Consider the following 20,596-nt stretch of genomic DNA (forward strand, 5'->3'; position numbering starts at 1 on the left):
GAGATTTGCCTGTCTGCGATAAATGTGAAAATGCTGTGCAATGTGATGCAATCTGTACATATTATTTTCAAGATTAATGTACAATTATGAGGTGTGAGATTTTGGGAACCTAATGTGTTGTTGCAGAAATAAAAAGTTGCATCATGTAGATTAAAAGTCTTGTTGCATGAATTTTGGAATTTTGTTTCCTAATATGATTGAACTTGTTGAATTATTTTTTTAAATTCCTATTATATATTTTTTGTTATTATTTTACATTTAATATTTACTATTTTATTTACTACTTTAATAAATACATTATATTATAAAAAGAAGCAAACATAAAAATAGTTTTATTATTACATTTGTAACTAATTTAATATTTATATTTGGGGTCTGTTTATGTTTGGGAATTTAAAAGAAATCTCTTATTCTCAAGAGTGCATTTATTTGATAAAAAATGTGTGTGTGTGTATATATATAAAAACGTAACATTGTAAAATATTATTATAGTAAAAAACAACTTTCAGATTTCTATTTGAATATGTTATTCAGTCCTGTGATGGTAAAGCTGAATTTTCATTAGCAATTACTCAGACTTCAGTGTCACATGTTTTCAGGATTCTTTGATAAATGAAACGTTCAATAGCAATTATTCAAAAAAGTTTTTTTTTTTCTGTAACATTAAAAATTTACCGTTTGTAAGGAATCCTTGCTGAATAAAAACGTTGCCTGCCAAAACATTTTTAGAATCCTGCCTTCTCATTTAAATACAATAGCTAAACTCATTTCAAAGGAATCAACAAAGAGGTCATACCCTGGAGAATCCTCCTCTGTACTTAAGAGTTCAAAGTCTTGTCCTTTCCAAACTGACCTTGCGTCCTGTAATGATCAGTCAGTGTATAGTCCAAATGAGGGCTGACTGGATTTCAAAAGTTTGCTGTTTAGGGTGGATAGAGGGACATAATGGATCTGGAGGAAGTGGGCTTATTGTGCTTGTGTCTGTATTTGTTTTTTTGTGGGTGAAGAGATGAGTGTAGAGCTGCAACAGAACCCCGGGAGAGCAAACATTCATAATCACATAATGAGGTACAGGGGGGCTCTGGGTTGGACTAACGGCCTGTAACACAACGGACTGAAATAACTTTACATTCCAGCCCACTGTTTACTGTAAACACTGGAAGCCGCGGGAGAGCGGAGGTGATTTATAGCTGTACACAATGAGCATGTGCTTATCAACTTCACATAACAGAGCTTTGAGCGAATGCTTTAAACATGAGATACCATGCTGAGGAACGGGTTATCAATTAATCTTTCATCAAGACATCTCGATCTAGACAGAGCCTCTTCGAGAGTGAATCTTGCAGCATATCTGGCAGAAAGTTTGCTGGAATTTCTCTGCAAGCTTCTGACTCGGAGCAGCTGTTTTTCGCATCCCCCCTCAGCCCTCCAAATATGATTTCCATCTTGCAATGATGTCAGACCTTCACATCAGGCATGGATTGTAAATGTCTATCAGGATCTGCAACAGGCACATGGAGGAATGGCACAATGTTGTGCTTTTCCCTGGCAGTTTGTTATTGTATCTAATGCAGCCACCATTTCTTCCATTTTGCCCTTATCTGATACTGAGATACATGGTGGGGATTCGGAGAAGTCAAGCAGAATGGATCAGACACGCTTTTTGGATCGAGAAGGACCAGTGCAAGACCTCACATGCTCATGCAAGGTCTGCTCACTTTTATCAGAGAAGGGATCAGTGATAGAGATAACCTGGCACAGGTATTGCAACACTGACATGAGCAAAGGATGTGACCAAGACAAAACAATGACACAACTATAACTTCATCCTACATCCTTCGTTTCTGAGCCCCAGTGATCTCTGGGTGTTGGGAAATGGCAGCTGACATACAATCCTGATATGACTCACCAAATTACACTGTAAGATTATGTCTGATTTGAACATACTCATGTATACAGCCATTGTGACAAATTCGTACAAGATTAACAAATCAGATAAACAATCATCTACTCACGAAGGACACATAATACTGCTTTGTTTAGATTTTTAACACGTTCAGCAATTATGTGGAACTTTAAGTCATCCAGATTCATTATTTTACAAAAAAACCACTGCATGCTTACCACAAGCTATAAAAGGTATGCGTTGTACCGTGCAGCTTTTCAGTTGTTTTCTGTGTAAATATGACAGCATTGGATGTTCAGTTTTTTTTTTTTCAGTTCTGCTAAGATCATGTTGCATTTTTTAAACACATGAATGAGTTCTATGCGAACAGCCCCTTAAAGGTATAGTTCACCCAAATAATTAAAATTCTGTAATTATTTAATTAACCCTCATGTCGATCCAAACCTGTAAGACCTTTGGAACACAGGTTAAGATATTTCTGATGAAATCCGAGAGCTTTCTGACCCTGCACAGACAGCAACACAACTACCACATTCAAGGCCCTCATAAACGTAGTAAGGACATCAGTAAAATAGACCATGTGACATCAGTGGTTAAACAGTAATTTTATAAAGCTACGAGAATACTTTTTGTGTGCAAAGAAAAGAAAAATAATGACTTTATTCAACAGTTCTTCTCTATGTGTCAGTCTTCGGCATGCGTTCACGATAGTACTGTCTATGAAGGGTCAGAAAGCTCTCGGATTTCATCATAAATATCTTGATTTGTGTTCAAAAGTAGAACAAAGGTCTTACGGGTTTGGAACAGCATGTGGGTGTGTAATTAATGAAAGAATTCTAATTTTGGGGTGAACTATCCTTAATATCTATTAGCTTAAGGGGCCTTTAACTCAGAATGAATTTTTGTGTCGAAATAGAAAACTTTTGTACCATTATAAATCTGTTTACTGTCACTTTTGATAGGATTTACAATTCCATTTAATAGGAAAACATTTCTAAATCCTGTGTTTAGATTTAAATACAATAGCTGAACTAATTAAAAAAATCCATCCATCCATCCATCTTCTTCCGCTTAATTTATTTTAAAAAATACCAGGCCAATTTAAAGGACTTTCAAAAGGGTTCAGTGTTGAAGAACACTAGATGATGGGTAGTGGAATTAAGGTCTAGAGACATGTTTTTGGAACTTCTGTTGACTTGAATGCAGCATTTTTAAGAAGTTTTGTCATGAGTGGGATGCTGCAAAAGATGAAAGCGTAGAAAAACATAGAAAAACAATGCAAAATGAGTGCAATGGAATGCAAAAACAAGTTCTGTGTCAACAGCCACTAATATCTTGTTGCAGCCCAACAATACGCCATAAAGTGACAAGCTATAAAATAATGTTAATCAGTTTTCATTTTAACAGCTGTGGCCCACATTGAAAGCTCACTGGGATCGAAGAATATAATAACCAACAAACATAGATGTAGAGAGACTGACTGTGAAAGTTTAGAATTAAAAAATGTAAAATATGACAAATCCCTCAAGTTCTACCAGGAAAACCATAAAAAAAAACATGCCATTTGATGAAGCTTTTCATAAGTTTCAAAATAAAGATATGCATACAAATTTCACGTTTCAGCTCCAACATAGAAACATTATCTGATTGGCTGTGTTTGGTGATTGATTGCTTCGTGTCATGCCCCATTACTGCTTTTGGTGCTGGTTTGCAGGTCTTAGTTGGTTTAAGCTGGTCTCCCAGCCTAATTCATTGACATTCCTCTAGCAGCTGAAACAAACAAGCTAAGGATCTTTAACCTTGTTTTACAGCAGTGAAAAGGCATTTTAGTCGAAAAGTGGAAAAATCAATAACACTTCAGTATAGAGACCAACCTAAACTTAACAACTTCCTTACTAACTATTAATAAGCAGCAAATAAGGAGTTTATTGAGGCAAAAGTTGTAGTTAATAGTTCGTTTAAAGCAAGAATTGGGCCTTAAAATAAAATGTGACCTAAAAATCTTACCAGCAATAATAACTATTATCAGTGATGCCTTTCCAAAATAACCAGACTTTCCATATTCGGGGGAATGAGGTATGGCGGGAAACATGCAGTAAACAGTTGAGTTTACCACAAGTCATGAATTCTACGTCTAAACTTTAACACACACCGGTCGAACCACTAAAGCGACAGAACACATGGTTCCTTAGCCACATTCAGCCGTGATGACATATCCTGTACACACAGAGAAAATGTCAAACCTATCAGTCTAAAGGCTGATTTTTTTGTCCTCAGCTTGAGCGAACCAATGCCCTGCGAATCCTGTCTGGCTTTCATCTGCAAGATAGCTGCTGACAAACCACCGATCCTTCAAAAAAACAAAAGCCCATCTATTTCACCACGTGTCAGCTGTGGTTTTCCTGAAAACAAGTCTGCGTGGCCATTACATCAGAGTTTCCATAGGAACCCAGAAGTCCAAACACATCTAAAAGAATGACAGCCAAATCCTGATGTCACCGTCGCTTCAAAATCAATTTAATAAAGAGCACATGGTGCCAAGCGAGAGAGAGAGCGAGTGCAAGAAGCAGATGAGAGAACAATAAAACGGATTTAAAGTTATTTTGTGATATTCTTGGCATTGTCTCGGAGGCATAAGCAGATCGCTTTCTGGCAGGCTGCGCCATGACGTGAGTTATGGTTGAAATGTGACTATAATGCATTTCTGAACCAGAGCTGATTGATTTCATGCTCACAAACCATTCACATACTCGCACACGTCACCGCTCAGCTGTGGCAGCGTGATCCTCCAGCTGAAGAAATGCCCTTTTGCTGGGGAGGATGATGGGGTTGAAGGGTGAAAAGGACAGAGATGTGGAGGAGGGGGACACATTCTTCAAATCCCAGCCGACCTCCTGAGATGACTGGCTGCAGATGATTACAGTCCACTTTTTACTCCGAAAAGCAAGGATCTCCATTGCTGCACACACACACAAACAGCCTCTTTTATCAATCAAATGCATACACACATAAGCATGCCTGAGAGGACACCACATCAAACCACACCGCAATACAATTACCCCCTGATTCAGTGCAGTTTGCTTAAACCCTTCAATCAACACTGTACTTAATATTCTAGTGGTCTACTCGGTCGGGATGTCTTTACAGTGGAGAATCTCTTCAACGAAACGAGCCTTGTCTTAAGTGGTCTTTGTCTTTAAAAGGAATAAATAAACAGCGACAACAACTGCAGAGTAATTACAACCGCTGCACAATGACAATATTGCATTTAGATTTAGGCTGAGGTTTGGTAATATTAATTTTTTTAGTGTCTCGAAACCGCAGTTTCCTTCCAAATTAAATAGACTGTTTGTCAGTCTGGGGTAAACAAGGCTACACATTTCCCAACATTTCAAAAGAACAATGGGGTAATTACAGTTCTCAGTGAAGCTGTGGATCATCTCATTTGGATTATATTAAAGGTTGAGAGAAGATCCAAAAGTTTATCTGGAAAATCTGGAATTGATTTCATTTATACCTGAAAAGTGATTATAAGTGATTCTTGAGCAGCAAATCAGCATATTAGTCATGTGACACTGAAGACTGGAGTAATTGGCTGCTTAACAGTCATCGGAATAATTTATTATTTAAATATATATTAAATATAATTTTAATATATAGAAAATAGCTTTTTAATTTTTATAATATTTCAAAATATAAAACATTTTACTGTATTTTTTACTCAAATAAATGCAGCCTTGGTGAGCATTTTTTAAATGTTACCGACCATAAATATTTAAACGGTATTGATATGAGTGCATTGGAAGAAACCTGCAGAAAGTAAAAGTACACATAATAATTGCTAAAACTCCAAAAAGCAGCAACCCCTTTTTGGGAAGCAGGAACTATCAGGCTGCAGCCCATGCCAAGAATAATACTTGAGCAACGATAGTTTTCTAGAAAGGCAAGCAAGAGTGAAGTAATCGAGGCAACTCAAGCCAAAACACATTTTCTGTCATATCCATCTATTGTTTCTGCAATCTGCTCTGTTGCTAAAACCTCCCAGGCTCCTTTGCTCTACAGCAGCCTGTACTGCATGACATCATGCTCTCTCATTAACCGTTAGAAGGTGAAGCCACTTAGTTTTTAACACGCACACGCACAGACGCAAACATATACAGCAGTGCACTTGGAAAGTCATCAGTGGTACTGGTGTCACCGTGCTGAGAGTGATGAGCTGGGATACGTGCACTCCTCTGAAGTGGTTTGGACAGCGTAATAATGGGCTTATTTGACCGTGTACCTGATGAGAGTTTCATGAGCTGTGCAGAGAATAACCATTTTGGTTTCTCACTTGAGGGAAGAAAAACATATTTTTTCTATTAGCGGTTGATGTCAGCATGTACGATAGCGGTCTAAAGTGGAAGAAAGAATGATTCTGTCAAAACATAATTTGAAAATACTTGGACGGTCTATTACTGAGTGCATATATTTACTCCATATGTCATATGCTCCATAATGAATTTTATAACTGCGCGTGAGAGAACTAATGCACTAAGGCAGTCCAGCAATAATAGCTTAAACTCAAGACAATTTAAACACACACACACACACACTCACACACACAAACATTATATTATATTATAATTTGTGTTATTTTAGTAAGTTCAGTTTTTATTAATTTTTTGAAATAGTTTATAATTATAATTTTTTAATTGATTTTGCCATGTTTGTCATTATTATTATTATTATTATAGTATTAGTAGTGGTAGTTTTTAATATGACTACATTTATTTTTATTTCAGTTTTAGTTGCAGGTTTTTAGTACCTCAAGTTAAATTAAAATGAGAAATGTTACATTGGTAAATAGTTGAAATTAAATAAGTTTTTATTTGATTGTACAAAAAAAAAGTTATATAAAAGTATAAAAGTAATTATAATATAATATAATATAATATAATATAATATAATATAATATAATATAATATAATATAATATAATATAATATAATATAATATAATATAATATAATATAATATAATATATGACCCTGGACCACAAAACCAGTCTTAAGTCGCTGGGATATATTTGTAGCAATAGCCAAGTACATTGTATGGGTCAAAATTACCGATTTTACTTTTATGGCAAAAATCATTAGTTTATTAAATAAAGATCATGCTCCATGAAGACATTTTGTACAACTTTATGGTGATTTTCTCAATATTTAGATTTTGTTTTGCACACTCAGATTCCAGATATTTAAATATCTGTATCTAAGCCAAATATTGTCCAATCCTAACAAACCATACATCAATAAATCAAAGCTATAATATAATATAATATAATATAATATAATATAATATAATATAATATAATATAATATAATATAATATAATATAATATAATATAATATAATATAATATAATATTCAGCTGAATGTTTCTTATTTGATTCTTTTAGGCACCAGTTTCCAATACTGCTTATTTCCAAGTTCTGGATAAACAGTCGACTGAAAAAAAAAAGTGTGTGAGAGCAAGAGAATGCAAGCCCCTGTAAAATCTTTCATTTGGTGTGAGCTATTCTACATGACATTTGAGAGGCCTTTACAGGCTGAAGCACGGTGGCCCCTCCAGGTGAATTAAACTAGGTGTCTGTGTGTGTGAGTATGTGTAACATTCCTAATTGTGTGAGCACAAAGAGACTTTGGAATGAACATTAAGAGTCAACTACAACATATTATTAGCATGAAATCTTTGCACACAAATCAGCCTTTGACACAACGCAAACATATCACAGCGGGTCTGTGAGCCCAGAGCGAAAGTGTTAGTGATTTGTGCAATAACAGGCTTTGACGTGTCATACGTGCATGTGCTCACCTGCGAGGGATCAGAGCCAAATATATGTTATCACTCATACACCTGCCTATGGCAGTCTGGTTGCACTGCAATAACAGTATCAGCCTATAGCAGTGATGTACCCTGGTAAAAAAAAAAAAAAAAAAAATTATATATATATATATATATATATATATATATATATATATATATATATGTATGTGTGTGTGTACAGTACAGACCAAAAGTTTGGACACACCTTCTCATTCAAAGAGTTTTCTTTATTTTCATGACTATGAAAATTGTAGATTCACACTGAAGGCATCAAAACTATGAATTATATACATAACAAAAAAGTGTGAAACAACTGAAATATGTCATATTCTAGGTTTTTCAAAGTAGCCACCTTTTGCTTTGATTACTGCTTTGCACACTTTTGGCATTTTCTTGATAAGCTTCAAGAGGTAGTCACCTGAAATGGTCTTCCAACAGTCTTGAAGGAGTTCCCCGAGAGATGCTTAGCACTTGTTGGCACTTTTGCCTTCTCTCTGCAGTCCAGCTCACCCCTAAACCATCTGGATTGGGTTCAGGTCCGGTGACTGTGGAGGCCAGGTCATCTGACGCAGCACTCCATCACTCTCCTTCTTGGTCAAATAGCCCTTGATGCATTTCAGTGTGACTCTACAATTTTCATAGTCTTTGAATGAGAAGGTGTGTCCAAACTTTTGGTCTGTACTGTATTTATATTTTATATTACAATATTATGACAAGACACTAGTGATATATTCACATTAGTGGAAGAAGATTGGGAAGAAAAGCAAAAACTTATCATAATGCAATTGGAACTGACAACCAATTCAATTTATACTGCAAATGTTGTATACTTAAGAAAATAAATTATCTGTCATTTATGTCCTATTAAGGTTTTGTTGTAGTAGGCTACAATAAATAATACTATTGACCACTTGGGAGCCTTTTATGTCTAGCAAATTTATGTATTGCAATATAACTTGCATACAGTATATCCCTACATTATTTAATAGCCTCCCATAAAATGTATTTCTAACTGGGAAATCTGCATTCAAATGTTATAAATAAAAGATACATCTTTAAGTTCATCAGGCCAAAGTGTTGATTCTCTAAAGAGCGATGGATCCTGCCAATAAAACAGTCCAGGAGCTCAAATTTTCTTCTTATTTTAAGTTAAAAACATTTGTGCTACAGTACTTGATATTTTTGTGTCCATAATACGTTTTTTTTTCCAGACTTTTTTTTAGCAAAATTAAGTTCAATAGAACAGCATTGTAATTTTAGTTATAAAAAAATTAATTGTCATTTTTATTATTATTTTTTATGTCACATACTTTTTATACATTTTTATTTCAGTTTTAGTTATTATGGTTTCTCAAGTTAATCTAAATAAAAATAAGACATGTTGAAAGCTGAAATAAAATAATTTGTAATATTTTAATAGTTTTCATCTCAGTATTACTATAATAACTATGATTATATAATATAATAGGACACATGCCATGTCACATGTTTGATGCTATTAATATATAACATTCATCCCCACAACATTTAGTGTACGAGGTGAGGAGACTCACAGACAGTTCGCAGCAGAAGCAGGATGGGCCTAGAAAAGGTTTTCTTCTGGGACACAAATCATTTTCAATGATTTCTATCATCATTTACTCATCCTCACATCATTCCAAACCTGTATAGTTTTCTTTCTCCTGTGAAACACAAAAGAACATATTTTGAAGAACGTATTTGTAATTTCTCTGTTCATACAGTGAAAGTCAGTGTGGTCCAGTGTTGTTTTGGTCCCTCTGACTTTCATTAAATGGACAAAAAGCGTGCGTGGTGATCCATTCTACTGTTGGCAGTGCTGGGAATGAGAGGTCAGAGAGGTCAGGGCATGTGCTGGAGGGATGTGGCGACTGCTGGGCGTCTGTCACTGCTCATGATAAGCCTGGTGGATGGGTCTGGTGCACTTCAGAGGTACAGGAGATTAGACATAATACAGAGAGCCGAACAAAGACAAGAAAGTGTGTTGGCAGAAGTCGGCTTCTTACACCAGTCAAAGATAAATTCAGCTGTTGGTAGGTGTCCCTGATCCCGAATCAATTAAATGCAGACTCCTACCTCGATCCGAGATGTGCTGTTGAAAGATGATGTCTTTCCCTTCCCTGTGGGAATAATCCTTGGATGAATGAGAATGAATGATGAGCAGCAGGATGAGTATCAGAGCTCTCCCACACACTGCCCGCTGGCCTGGACAATTATTTCGGAGTCCTCTCTCAGTGAATGTTGGGTGACTGTGCTGTACCTGGGGTATGCAGCAGGAGGCTCAATAAAGCCAGTCATTGCAACAACACAAAATAGAGAAACAGAGATGTATATATAAGGCAGAGGTAATAAGTGGACTTCCAGACTTATCCTTTTGTGTGCCTGAGTGTAGTGTTTCTTTATCACTTTGGGACTTGTGGACCTGTTAAAATGAAACAGAATTTTCAATCTCAAGAGTTAAATTTGTCTAGTAGCACATAAATGTATCACAGGAAAACTGTCATGATCCACCACATCTCAAATCACTAGTCTGTGGTGATATAAATAATATTTTTGTAAGAAAATGGGAGATTTCTATGTTTTGGATAAGCTTATTTCATTGCTAGTACTTTATGTGTACTTAAAGGGATAGTTCACCCAAATAGCAAAATTATGTCATTAATAACTTACCCTCATGTTGTTCCAAACCCGTAAGATCTCCGTTTATCTTCGGAACACAGTTTAAGATATTTTAGATTTAGTCCGAGAGCTCTCAGTCCCTCCATTGAAACTGTGTGTACGGTCTACTGTCCGTGTCCAGAAAGGTAAGAAAAACATCATCAAAGTAGAGCCAAGCCGAGCATATGCCGTGCATAATGTGACAAATTAATTGGAAATTACACTTTTCACATTTTCTTCACGCATCGGATAATAATGTTGATAGTCATAATTTGGGTAAAAAACAAAACAAAATTCACAGTTAATGTTTAAGTAGTTTTATTATTTATTTCATTTTTACATAGACTTTATAAGTAGTATCCATAGTATAAGTAGTAGTATTTAAATATAGTTCATGGATTTTCATGTTTTAAAACTATTTTAAGTCTAGGGCTGATGCCAATTTAAAATAAAATGATTTTTTTTGGCATTAAATGCAAATTCAGCCTATCTATTCTCTAAATACTATTGATCCAATTGGGATGATTTATCCATGTGCCATCTTTTATGATTAAAAAAAGAATAATAATTAGACCGCTTAATTTTTTTATTGAAATATAAAAGTGACTGACAGACTGTTGTTCCGTTGTTCCGAGTTTGCATTCAGATCTGCCTCCATCCAATCAACAACCACCCTACACTTTTTATCTTTTTAAATATTCAATTTTATTCTGATGTACGCCAAAAACAAACAAAAAAAACATGTCACTACTTCTATAACATCACAACTTGCTGGGAAAAATGCTCATAGCTGAAGAAACACCCTGCTATGTCCCCTACTCAGTTTTATTAAATAAATAATGGACATTATTTACTGATTCAAGTTCAAATTACTTTATTATATTTGAAGAAAGAGACTATGAGATACTAGCACATGTGACTTGCTGCCAGGAACAATGATCAAGTGTACAGTTTAAAAATCATTATGCAAAATATTTTACCATGGAAAGTTGCGATAGACCAATAAGAAACAAGCATTCCAGAGAGCTGTGCAATAAACTACTCCGTATTAAATGAAAAGAAAGAACAGAGGCTTGTGACAGCGGCACCAAAGCTATTAACAACTGTGTCTGAGTGCAAACACGCTTGACTGAGCTGACAGAGGGACAGAGATGCTAACATGACTAATGGGAGAAAGATAAACAGTAACAGTAAAGACAGACAAGGTAAAGAGATAGCCAAAATGACAGACCTGATAAATCAGTGTGGATGACTTCACTTCCTGACACTAGGACCAGAGGGCAGATGGGGGTCATATGAGGTCAGAGGACAGTCAAGCTTTTCCATCCCAACCTATTTCAATGGCTGAGAATCTGCCTGATTGACCCTTCTCGTGTAGGGCTGCAGGGGAGGGTGTCTGATCCTGACCTTTGACCCCTCAGCTGGTCTTTTCTCCCAAAAGGAATCCATTTCTCCAGTCAGTTCTGCGCAAATCACACCACATCAAAGGAATCAGATTACAAGCAGGAAAGACATCACACGCAGGGTGTGACATATTACTAACAAACCAGCCTACATTTATGGACAGTCATAGATTTATAGGAACTCAGCAGAAGAACGTAGTTCACTGGTTAGTCTTATTCCTCCCTCGTTGCGGATTTCTATAAAATAACAAATAACATAAAGATGGCCGTCGTTAAATTACAGTACAGAGCTGCGATATAGCTGTGCGGATGTCAGAGCCATCACTCAGTTTGTGGCGTCAGTTTTTTTTCTGAAGCTCACTTTCTGCTGACAGCTTCATCTTTAATCACCTCTGCGTTCGGAGAGCCAAATGACCGAAGAAAAAAACCTGGCGAGATTTCCTGGCAAGTCTTTGGAGAACATAATCATATATGGTCTAAAGCTTTGAACGATTGCTAAGCATTTTATTATGTCTTTTCCATGACATCATGCCTGAGTGCGCACGTACACAAACACGTGTAAAGCCCAATTTTCTAATAAGGAAACGGTGTGTGTGCGTAGCGGTACATAACCGTTCCTCTTATCTTCAACCGTTTAAATGTTTCAAAGGTGTGTTTTTGTTTCAGCTAAGCACTTTCATCAGGTTTTGTTTTCTTTTGAGTGGCTTTCATTTAAAATGGATCCACAGGTTTGCCTCACAGACGGTGAGGAACAATTACCCTTTCTCTTCTCTCCCACTCGTCTCTGTGCTGCGTTTTTCACAAAAAAATAACAATAATAGCTTTAGGAGGTGTGTTTTCAGGTATATGTCACATGCTGACTGACATTAGCCGATAAACACCACACCAAAGCAATGGTTGCTGAGATACAGTAAACTATTATCATCAGGCTTCGAGCCCCCTGAGCCCGTGATGTCCCATAGCCATTTTCATTCATGTCATTCTCATGCTTCCATGTGTTGATGTGTTGAATCCCCTTTCAGACAGACTTCCAGCCTATTTAAACACAGCTCTTCCCTTGATTTTTCTTGGACTGATAATATTAAAAAAGCACCTCCCACAGGCTATAATCAAATTTATATGAACATTAATGTTGTAATATATATGAACTCACCCTTCATTTTACTTAAGTTTAATTCTTTAAAACCTGCTTTTTTCCATTTTGGTGATTTTTTTTTCCCATTTATTTATTTATTTTACAAATTCTATCAAAGTAATCTGTTGACATTTTATCCGGAAATACAAAACATAATATATATTTCATGATATTGTAAATGTAATAATTACATAACATAATTCCATTACACAAAAAAGTTGCCATCTGCTATTAATTGTTTATTGTTTATTTTATTTTGAAGTTTACTTATTTAGTTAATGCATTAGTAGAGAATGTGCTATGACCTTTCCATGACACAAATTTTTCATCTCATGACTTAATTTGTCTCACAGTTAGCAAAATGGTATATATCATATTCCAGATGGTAAAATATTTACGTCTGTAAACATGCTAAATTACACAGCCATAAACTTGTTTATATCTTGGCGGTATTTATACCAAGATTTTATTGCCAGAGCAGCTCGCCAGGCCCACTTAACCCCACAGTCTGTAATGATGGACCACTCTGTATGTATCTTTAAATCAGATGTGGTCAGGCATGGATTTGGTTAAACCTCTAGTTAGAGCTGGACATCCCAAGACTATGAAAAGGCAATGACGTTGATGTCTAGCACATCGGCATCCTGATCTTAACTCCACACGTATCTGCTTTCTTCATAGGTGTCATCAAGTGCTGGGAGAAGACGCAGTGTCTCAACTAACTATCTCACACACTAAAAATACTACAAGTCATAGTGTCAGATAGTCTTGGCAGCGCTGGTCCAATGGGAGAAATCTGAGCATTGAGATGTAAGGAGGGTGGAAAGACAGTAGCGACAGAGAAGAGAGAGAGAGGTTTCAAATTTTAAAGGCAGAAACCACAGACTGATTGATGCGGGTTGCAAGGACAGAAGTCTTTCCATGCCATTCTATTCCACCGATTAAATGTGAAGGGTCCGACTGAGCATCAAGCCAGTTCCCTTACCAGAGAACCAAAGAATCCAAGAGAAAGTCTACCTTTGGGGTCTTCACACTAGCAGATTTTAAACACAGGCTAAAGGTCCAGAACATCACTGGAAAAATAGACACACACACAGAGACACAGGACAGGAGTGGGCACAGGATAAAAAGACAAACAGTCAAATAATCCTGATGAAAAGGTGAAGAATTAAGGGGAAAGGCAAAGCGTCTGCTGAAACATTTACTGGAAAGTTTGAATTTTATGGGAGACAAATGTCTAGCGAGTTTATATGACACAAATTAAATCTGCTGAGATAAATGCTGAGCAAATAAAGTAGTAGACCATCTAGGACAGTCAGGAGAAAATTTGCTGTGCATACAAACACTTAACCGCAACTTCGACTCCCAGTGACTGGAAGAAAGAGAAATGAAGCATTATCCACCCAAATGTCTGAGACTGCAGACAATAGTGGTAATAAAATCTGCCCTTAAAGTGATAGTTCACCCAAAAATTGAATTTTTTGATTTTCCCTTATACTCGCCATCATATTGTTCTGTACCTGCATGATTTTCTTTTTTTTCCATGGAACACAAATTAAGGTATTTTGTCAAAAAAAATGAAAGTCAGTGGGGTCCAAACAACATTGAGTCCCAATGAATTTTATTCTATGTACAAAAACAAAACAAACAAACGAAAAACACAGAGACACTTTTGTTTTCCATAGAAAAAAGAAAGGCATACAGGTGTGAAGTGACTTGAGGGTATTGATGTCATTGTTAAATAAAACTAAAACTATTAAAATATTAGATTAGACAGCGCTGCAAAGGATTTGTTTGAGAATGTCTCCAAATAAGTGTGTTTTTGGATATGAGGGAAAGTTTACCGTGTTCAGCTTCCCAAAGAACCGAGCGTTACATGAACAGTGGATGCAGTTTGTTTTTCCGGGGCAGCAACAGAGTTTAGCAAGAGCGTTTGTGTCCTCTGAGCATTTTAGTGACGGCACGCCTCCAGGAGCTCGGCTTTTTCCTGAGAGAATTGAAAAGTTGTATTTTTCTTTTATAAATATGATAAAATTAAAGACTTTGGAAATATGAAGGTTGCAGTACTACTCTATAGGTACTCAAGTTTAACATGAGATTAGGTGAAACTGTGTATGTTATGTACCCTTTAAACCTAAAAAACTTACAATACTTAAATATTTCAGGAAAAGTGATAAAAATTACAAAAACACGTAACAGAAATCATCATGAGGGTGATTAAATGATAACTGCTTCTTAAATGAACTGCTTCTTTAAAAGCAGCTATATTGAAAATGTTCTGTTGTACCTTAAAGTCCCTTAGAGAAATATTTATCCATCAATTATGAAAAATAAACCGAGCCATTATTGATTTCCCCAGAGCACTGACCACCATCAGCAGTCACATGGCTCTGCTTTTCTGGGCTTTGGAAACAAAACAAGCCGTTCCCTCAGTTCTCTGTGTAATACACCACGCAGCCTCCCCACCTCCCAGAGTGACCAGGCCTGTTTGTTTTTAAATCCCATCTGTGGTGAAACCAGGGCCACATGGTCGTCCAATGTAGGGTTAATCAGCTTCAATCATTCTTTGGTTCAGCTCGGCTGATTAAATTGTGCTAGAAAAATGTTTCTAACTTCTACAACACATTAGCTGGAATAAAACAAGCCACTGCCGCATGTTTAAAATGTCAACAGGTCGAATGGAAACTGACAGCGCTAATAACGGATCACGAGCCACGGGCAGGCGGCCCATCATTTATGCAGTTGGTGTAATAGAGACTCTTGATTTTTCAAGGCATAAGCCTCATCCGGTCCCAGGACAGCTGTTTCCGTAGAACTGCAAAGCTTGGCTGAATTACCTTCCTCTGGTGGATGACCCAACAGGCACGCTAGTTTCCAAAAAACCCAATGAGCATCACCACTGAATAAACCTTGATATAAAACAAAATCTTGTTTCTACCGGTCAACGCAAGCACAATGATGAAACCAGGGATTCTGAATTAAGATGCAAAGTTCCTTATAATGGCTCCATTGTGCATTTGAAGACATTGTAGCTGAGATGATAGTGAGAGAGAGAGAGAGAGAGAGAAATGAGGAGGGTACTTTGGGAGAAGGGGAATGTACCAAGTGCCATCTGGGAACAGCTGCCATTCCTGAGTGAAGTGTTTATAGTGTAGCTAACTGGGAGTCAGGGAGATGCCTCACAGGGGGCTTCGTGTGGTCCAGAGAGGAGTATTTAGCCAAGAATACTTCAAAACCCCACAGGCCTCATAGCGCCACTGGTGTTGGCTTTCAGTGTGAGCGGAAAACAGCGTTGCAAACATCCCGCAAAGTTCTCTGCAGATGGATCAATTCCGATTTGACGCAATCAGAACAGAAAACTCACAATATTTTTATTTTGAATCCTACAATATTTTTATATATATATATATATATATATATATATATATATATATATATATATATATATATATATATATATTTTTTTTTTACAAATATTCAAATTCAAGTACATTGTTCCAAGCATTATTTTATTTTTTTTGCAACTAAACTGCAAAAACAAAAAAAGAAAAATACATTTATACCTCTCCCATTTATTTGATTATTTCATAATTTATAACTCAAAATGATCAACATCAGTATTGCACTTTCCATTCATGAAATCATACCAAACTGACATTAATATTTAAAGATGCCAAAAACAACCCAGAAAAAAAATGCAGTGCCTTATCCGACATATTAATCAAGGGCATAAACTGTGAGATCTGGAACTACATCTCACAACGCACTCCCCATTTTCTCATGAAGAGCACCTGATATTTGCAGACGTAGCTGCAGAGGGAAACGGCAGGGATGAGGGGAGAAAGAGGCACGAAGAGAGGGAAATGTTGTTGGTTTCCATCATGCTGTACTTCAAATCCTCAGGCATGAGCCCTCAAAACCGCTGCACGTAGGAGACATAAGGTAAACATACAGCGTGAGACAGGACATATGGCAAATAGACGCACACACTTACGTCACACTTCCACATATTTCAGTAATTACACATACATGTACACACAGATGTGTAAAACACACAGCATGTACACATACACAACCATAAACAGTAAAGAGAGACTATTCATCTCACTCATTTTTAGTCATACACAGCTGGGGTTCATGTAAATATACACTAAGGATGTTGGTAGAAATTTAATTGTTACTCTTGTATTCCCACCTTCTTACTCACCTTGTTTGCTGCTTTTCTACCTAAAAAGAGAAAATATTATAAAAATTAGTCTTGCACAGCTAAGAATAACTGAAAGGTGAAACAATGTTTTTATTCAAGTAAACATTTAGCCTTGGACATAGCGCCTTAATTCTTTACTTATAAGCCACACTATCAATGTTTACTGCGGATACAGGATTCTGAGATACTACTATCAAAAATATGTATTTTACTTTGTTTTAATCTAAGGAAACCTTGTGTACATCAAAGAAAGTAGGTAAATATAAAATAACTTGAAAATAAATTGACCTAACAACAAGATACTTTTGCCTTTTTTTGCTAAATATTTATTTTATTATAAATGTGTCAATATTTTGCAAAAATATATTGTTCATGGTTTAATTTATGCTATTAATTATGCATGTATCTATTCATTTATTTTACATGGTAAAAGTTGCCATGGTATTTCACAATGTGCAAAGAGATGCCTCAACAAACTATTTCCAAATGTATTTTTCTTCATTTTAAATAAAATACATTGGAAATGTAATATATGACTGAATGTAAAACTAAAATTTTTTAAGTGACCATACTGATAAAACAGAAACATACAGTAAGATGCAAAGCGTTTTCAGGATGTAACCCCTCCCCTTCCACAATAAAATAATAACGGAATAATAAGAAGGAATGCTTAATAAACAAATGACTTACCTTTTAGAAACTGAGGAAGCATATAACAAAGAATTACTAGCATGGCAATTATGAACCCAAAGACTGTGATATACCACAGGGTAGAGTCAGGTTCTGTGATCAACAAACAAAACAAAAAAAGTATATTGAAGAGTATTGTCATAATGAAACATCATGTCTGCCACCCAGTGGTTATTTGTAAAATCTAATTCAAAGGATATTTAGGGACTTTCCATTTGTGCAAACAATTTTCGACAAAACAATGTTTGAGTTGCATCTGATTCACCTGTAACTATGAGATAAAAGCTCTTGCGGATGGGCATAAGCAAGGACTTATGGGATACTCTGCAGGTGTACTTATATCCAGAGTCCTCCAGGCTAGGTTGCAGATAGAAGAAGGCTGAGAGCGAGTATGTGCCATCTTGATGAAGTCGATGACTGGAGTACAGAACATTCTTCAGGAACGAAGGCGTAGGGCTGCCTCCAGATGCTTCACGGTACCATTCAATGTTTACGTCCAGTGGATAGTACCCCTCTGCATCACATATCAGCTTCTGGTCCTTACCAAGTATCATAGACAAGGTGGAGCCCACGTTTATAGCCACACGGGGTTGTTCTGTGGAGTTTGAAAGAGAAAAAAAAAAAAAGAGACATTAAAAGTGAGCGTTCCATCATTTATTCACCCTCAGGTTATTCCAAACCTGTAAGACTTTCTTTCTTCAGTAGAACACAAATGAACATATTTTGAAAAAATATATAATCTGTTTTTATCCATGCAAAGAGAGTAAATGGGGTCCAAAACAACATTTGACTTATTTCCACTTATCTCTGAAGCTGCTTTAAATCGATTAAAAAAAAAAACCCATACGAACATAATTGTGAACTGAATTGAAGAAATGTTTCATCTTACCACTTAGGCTAAGGGGAATATCATGGCTGCCATAGAGAGGGGGAACCATCACAGAGCAGATATATGTTCCCTCGCTGTGTTTTTTGGTGGGTGGAAGCTTATAGGAGGCGTTTCCAGCGGCGATGGCCTTGACAGCCACTCCGCTACCTTCACTCTTCCCTGTGCGGCTGGAGTAGCTGAAGATCCTGCTGCGCTCCCCGTGCTTCTGCAGTCTCCACTCCACCGTTGCATTAGGCAGTTTATGATCCACAGCAAACTGACAGTGCAGGTTTGGCTCCTTCAAGAATCCCACCTCCACTGAGGGAGTCCTGGTCAAAACAACCATTGCAGCTGGAAAACATATATAATAAAGGATTAAAAAAAAAAAAAAACATTTATTGAATATTTGCAATGTCTCCTTTTTGTATTCAGGATTATATTCTCATCCAGTTTCGGAGGAGGCATTGCCTTTCTCCCTAGCTTGATGGTTACCCGATGTTGTCAGGAGATCCCTATCATTGACTATTTTCCACTCTAGAAAGTCAACCTCTCCTTGGGCAGGAGCCGCAGTTGTGTGTCTGAGGAAGGTGGTGGTAACAAACAAGCCTTGTGTATGGCGTATTGTACAGGTGAACCAGACGTCATTATCTTGTGCTCCTGCAGTAGGCCAGCGCATTACAATCCCTCCGGTGCTGTATCTGCGGATCTCACAGTTTAGTGTATCCTCACTTCCCTCCAAATAACGCCTCATATCCACTTTAGATGCTGCATTGTATTGTACACAAATTAACAAACAGCAGATTAATTAAAGAGCGAAGGATATATTAAGGTTATAACATCAAAACACTTACCTGTGACAAGAAAGGTAATGGTAGGGTGTAAAGGCTTGTCGCCGACATTTCCAAATTGAAGCACAGCCTCTCTGTTAATATACTTGGTTTCTGTGTGGCCTTCTTCATTTATATGAACTTTCTCATCCACAAACGGACAAGGAAGCCACTGAACATCATTAAGAGACTGTGAGCCACTCACACCTGTTAAAAACAAACAAATCAGTAAATAAAGGGGATAATAGCAGGATAACCCTAATTATTATTTAACTTTAAATGAAACGTGGAGCTAAACAAAACTGAAAATAGAAGTAAGTTACTGGTAAAGCCTACACAGTCCCCATTATAAACAACCTTGCTCAACAAAAGTGCCTTCAAACTCGTCTGATGGTTATTTCCGTCAACATATTATCCATTCATTTACCTAAAAGTTCCGATTTATATATAAAATACACCTTTTGCATAAAATTATATTATACGAGCAGAGGAAGGCAACATGAGTCGGTGATTCTACAGCAACAATCTTTACAAGGCACATTTAAAAATACCTAAGCGTAAAAGTGCTAGGATAAGACCGCCAAAAATCCAAAACATAATGTGTTTTCTCTTCCTCGGGACAATCATCCCAGTTTTCTAAAACCGCCATGCAAGCATCAACTTTCTCTTTCGTTTCGTCAGACGTCAGGTTGTGTTTCGGTTGTGCTTGAATCAGTGTTTTGAACAAGTCTTTAACTGAATGAATCTCTCGAGTCATCCCCATGCAAACAATCGTATTTTAACTGAATGTTTTTTTAGCGAACTGAATTAACTTTGACAAATGAATGTGCAAGAAAGACAGTAAAGTAAAAGTTCGTGAATGACTCGGTGTTTTTAATTACTCTTTTGAGTTTATCACAACAAATAGGTCACTGGACGATTCACTGAACGAATATGAATGAATCTTTTTTGTGAAGGGATTCAAAAGATCCGAGTCACTGGGAGTCATCCTCCACATGATGGCGCTACAAAAAACACA

The 20,596-nt window shown here is 36.6% G+C and overlaps 1 protein-coding gene and 2 long non-coding RNA genes across 3 annotated transcripts; all 3 read right to left on the reverse strand.

The window, feature by feature from the left end:
* Positions 1-4,658: 4,658 nt before the first annotated feature.
* Positions 4,659-10,499, reverse strand: LOC113115534 (uncharacterized). The gene is made up of 5 exons (XR_003293900.1): positions 10,461-10,499; positions 9,867-10,212; positions 9,326-9,714; positions 7,761-7,862; positions 4,659-4,865 (listed from the first exon to the last, which is right to left on the reverse strand). It is a non-coding gene; the product is annotated as an uncharacterized LOC113115534 (long non-coding RNA).
* Positions 10,500-10,527: 28 nt separating this feature from the next.
* LOC113115039 (uncharacterized) lies at positions 10,528-16,324 on the reverse strand. Its single transcript, XR_003293822.1, has 4 exons — positions 15,274-16,324; positions 14,831-14,973; positions 11,680-11,911; positions 10,528-10,576 (listed from the first exon to the last, which is right to left on the reverse strand). It is a non-coding gene; the product is annotated as an uncharacterized LOC113115039 (long non-coding RNA).
* Positions 16,325-16,538: 214 nt separating this feature from the next.
* Positions 16,539-20,280, reverse strand: dhrs13b.2 (dehydrogenase/reductase (SDR family) member 13b.2). Its single transcript, XM_026282253.1, has 8 exons — positions 20,130-20,280; positions 19,603-19,785; positions 19,244-19,516; positions 18,773-19,102; positions 18,149-18,478; positions 17,884-17,976; positions 17,194-17,213; positions 16,539-16,908 (listed from the first exon to the last, which is right to left on the reverse strand). Exons 1-8 carry the CDS (start codon positions 20,203-20,205, stop codon positions 16,900-16,902), a joined length of 1,314 nt encoding a protein of 437 aa, XP_026138038.1. The 5' UTR covers positions 20,206-20,280; the 3' UTR covers positions 16,539-16,899.
* Between the last annotated feature and the right edge of the window lie 316 nt (positions 20,281-20,596).

The sequence above is a fragment of the Carassius auratus genome, chromosome 15 (genome assembly GCF_003368295.1).
Source record: "Carassius auratus strain Wakin chromosome 15, ASM336829v1, whole genome shotgun sequence".
NCBI classification, from domain to species: Eukaryota; Metazoa; Chordata; class Actinopteri; order Cypriniformes; family Cyprinidae; genus Carassius; species Carassius auratus.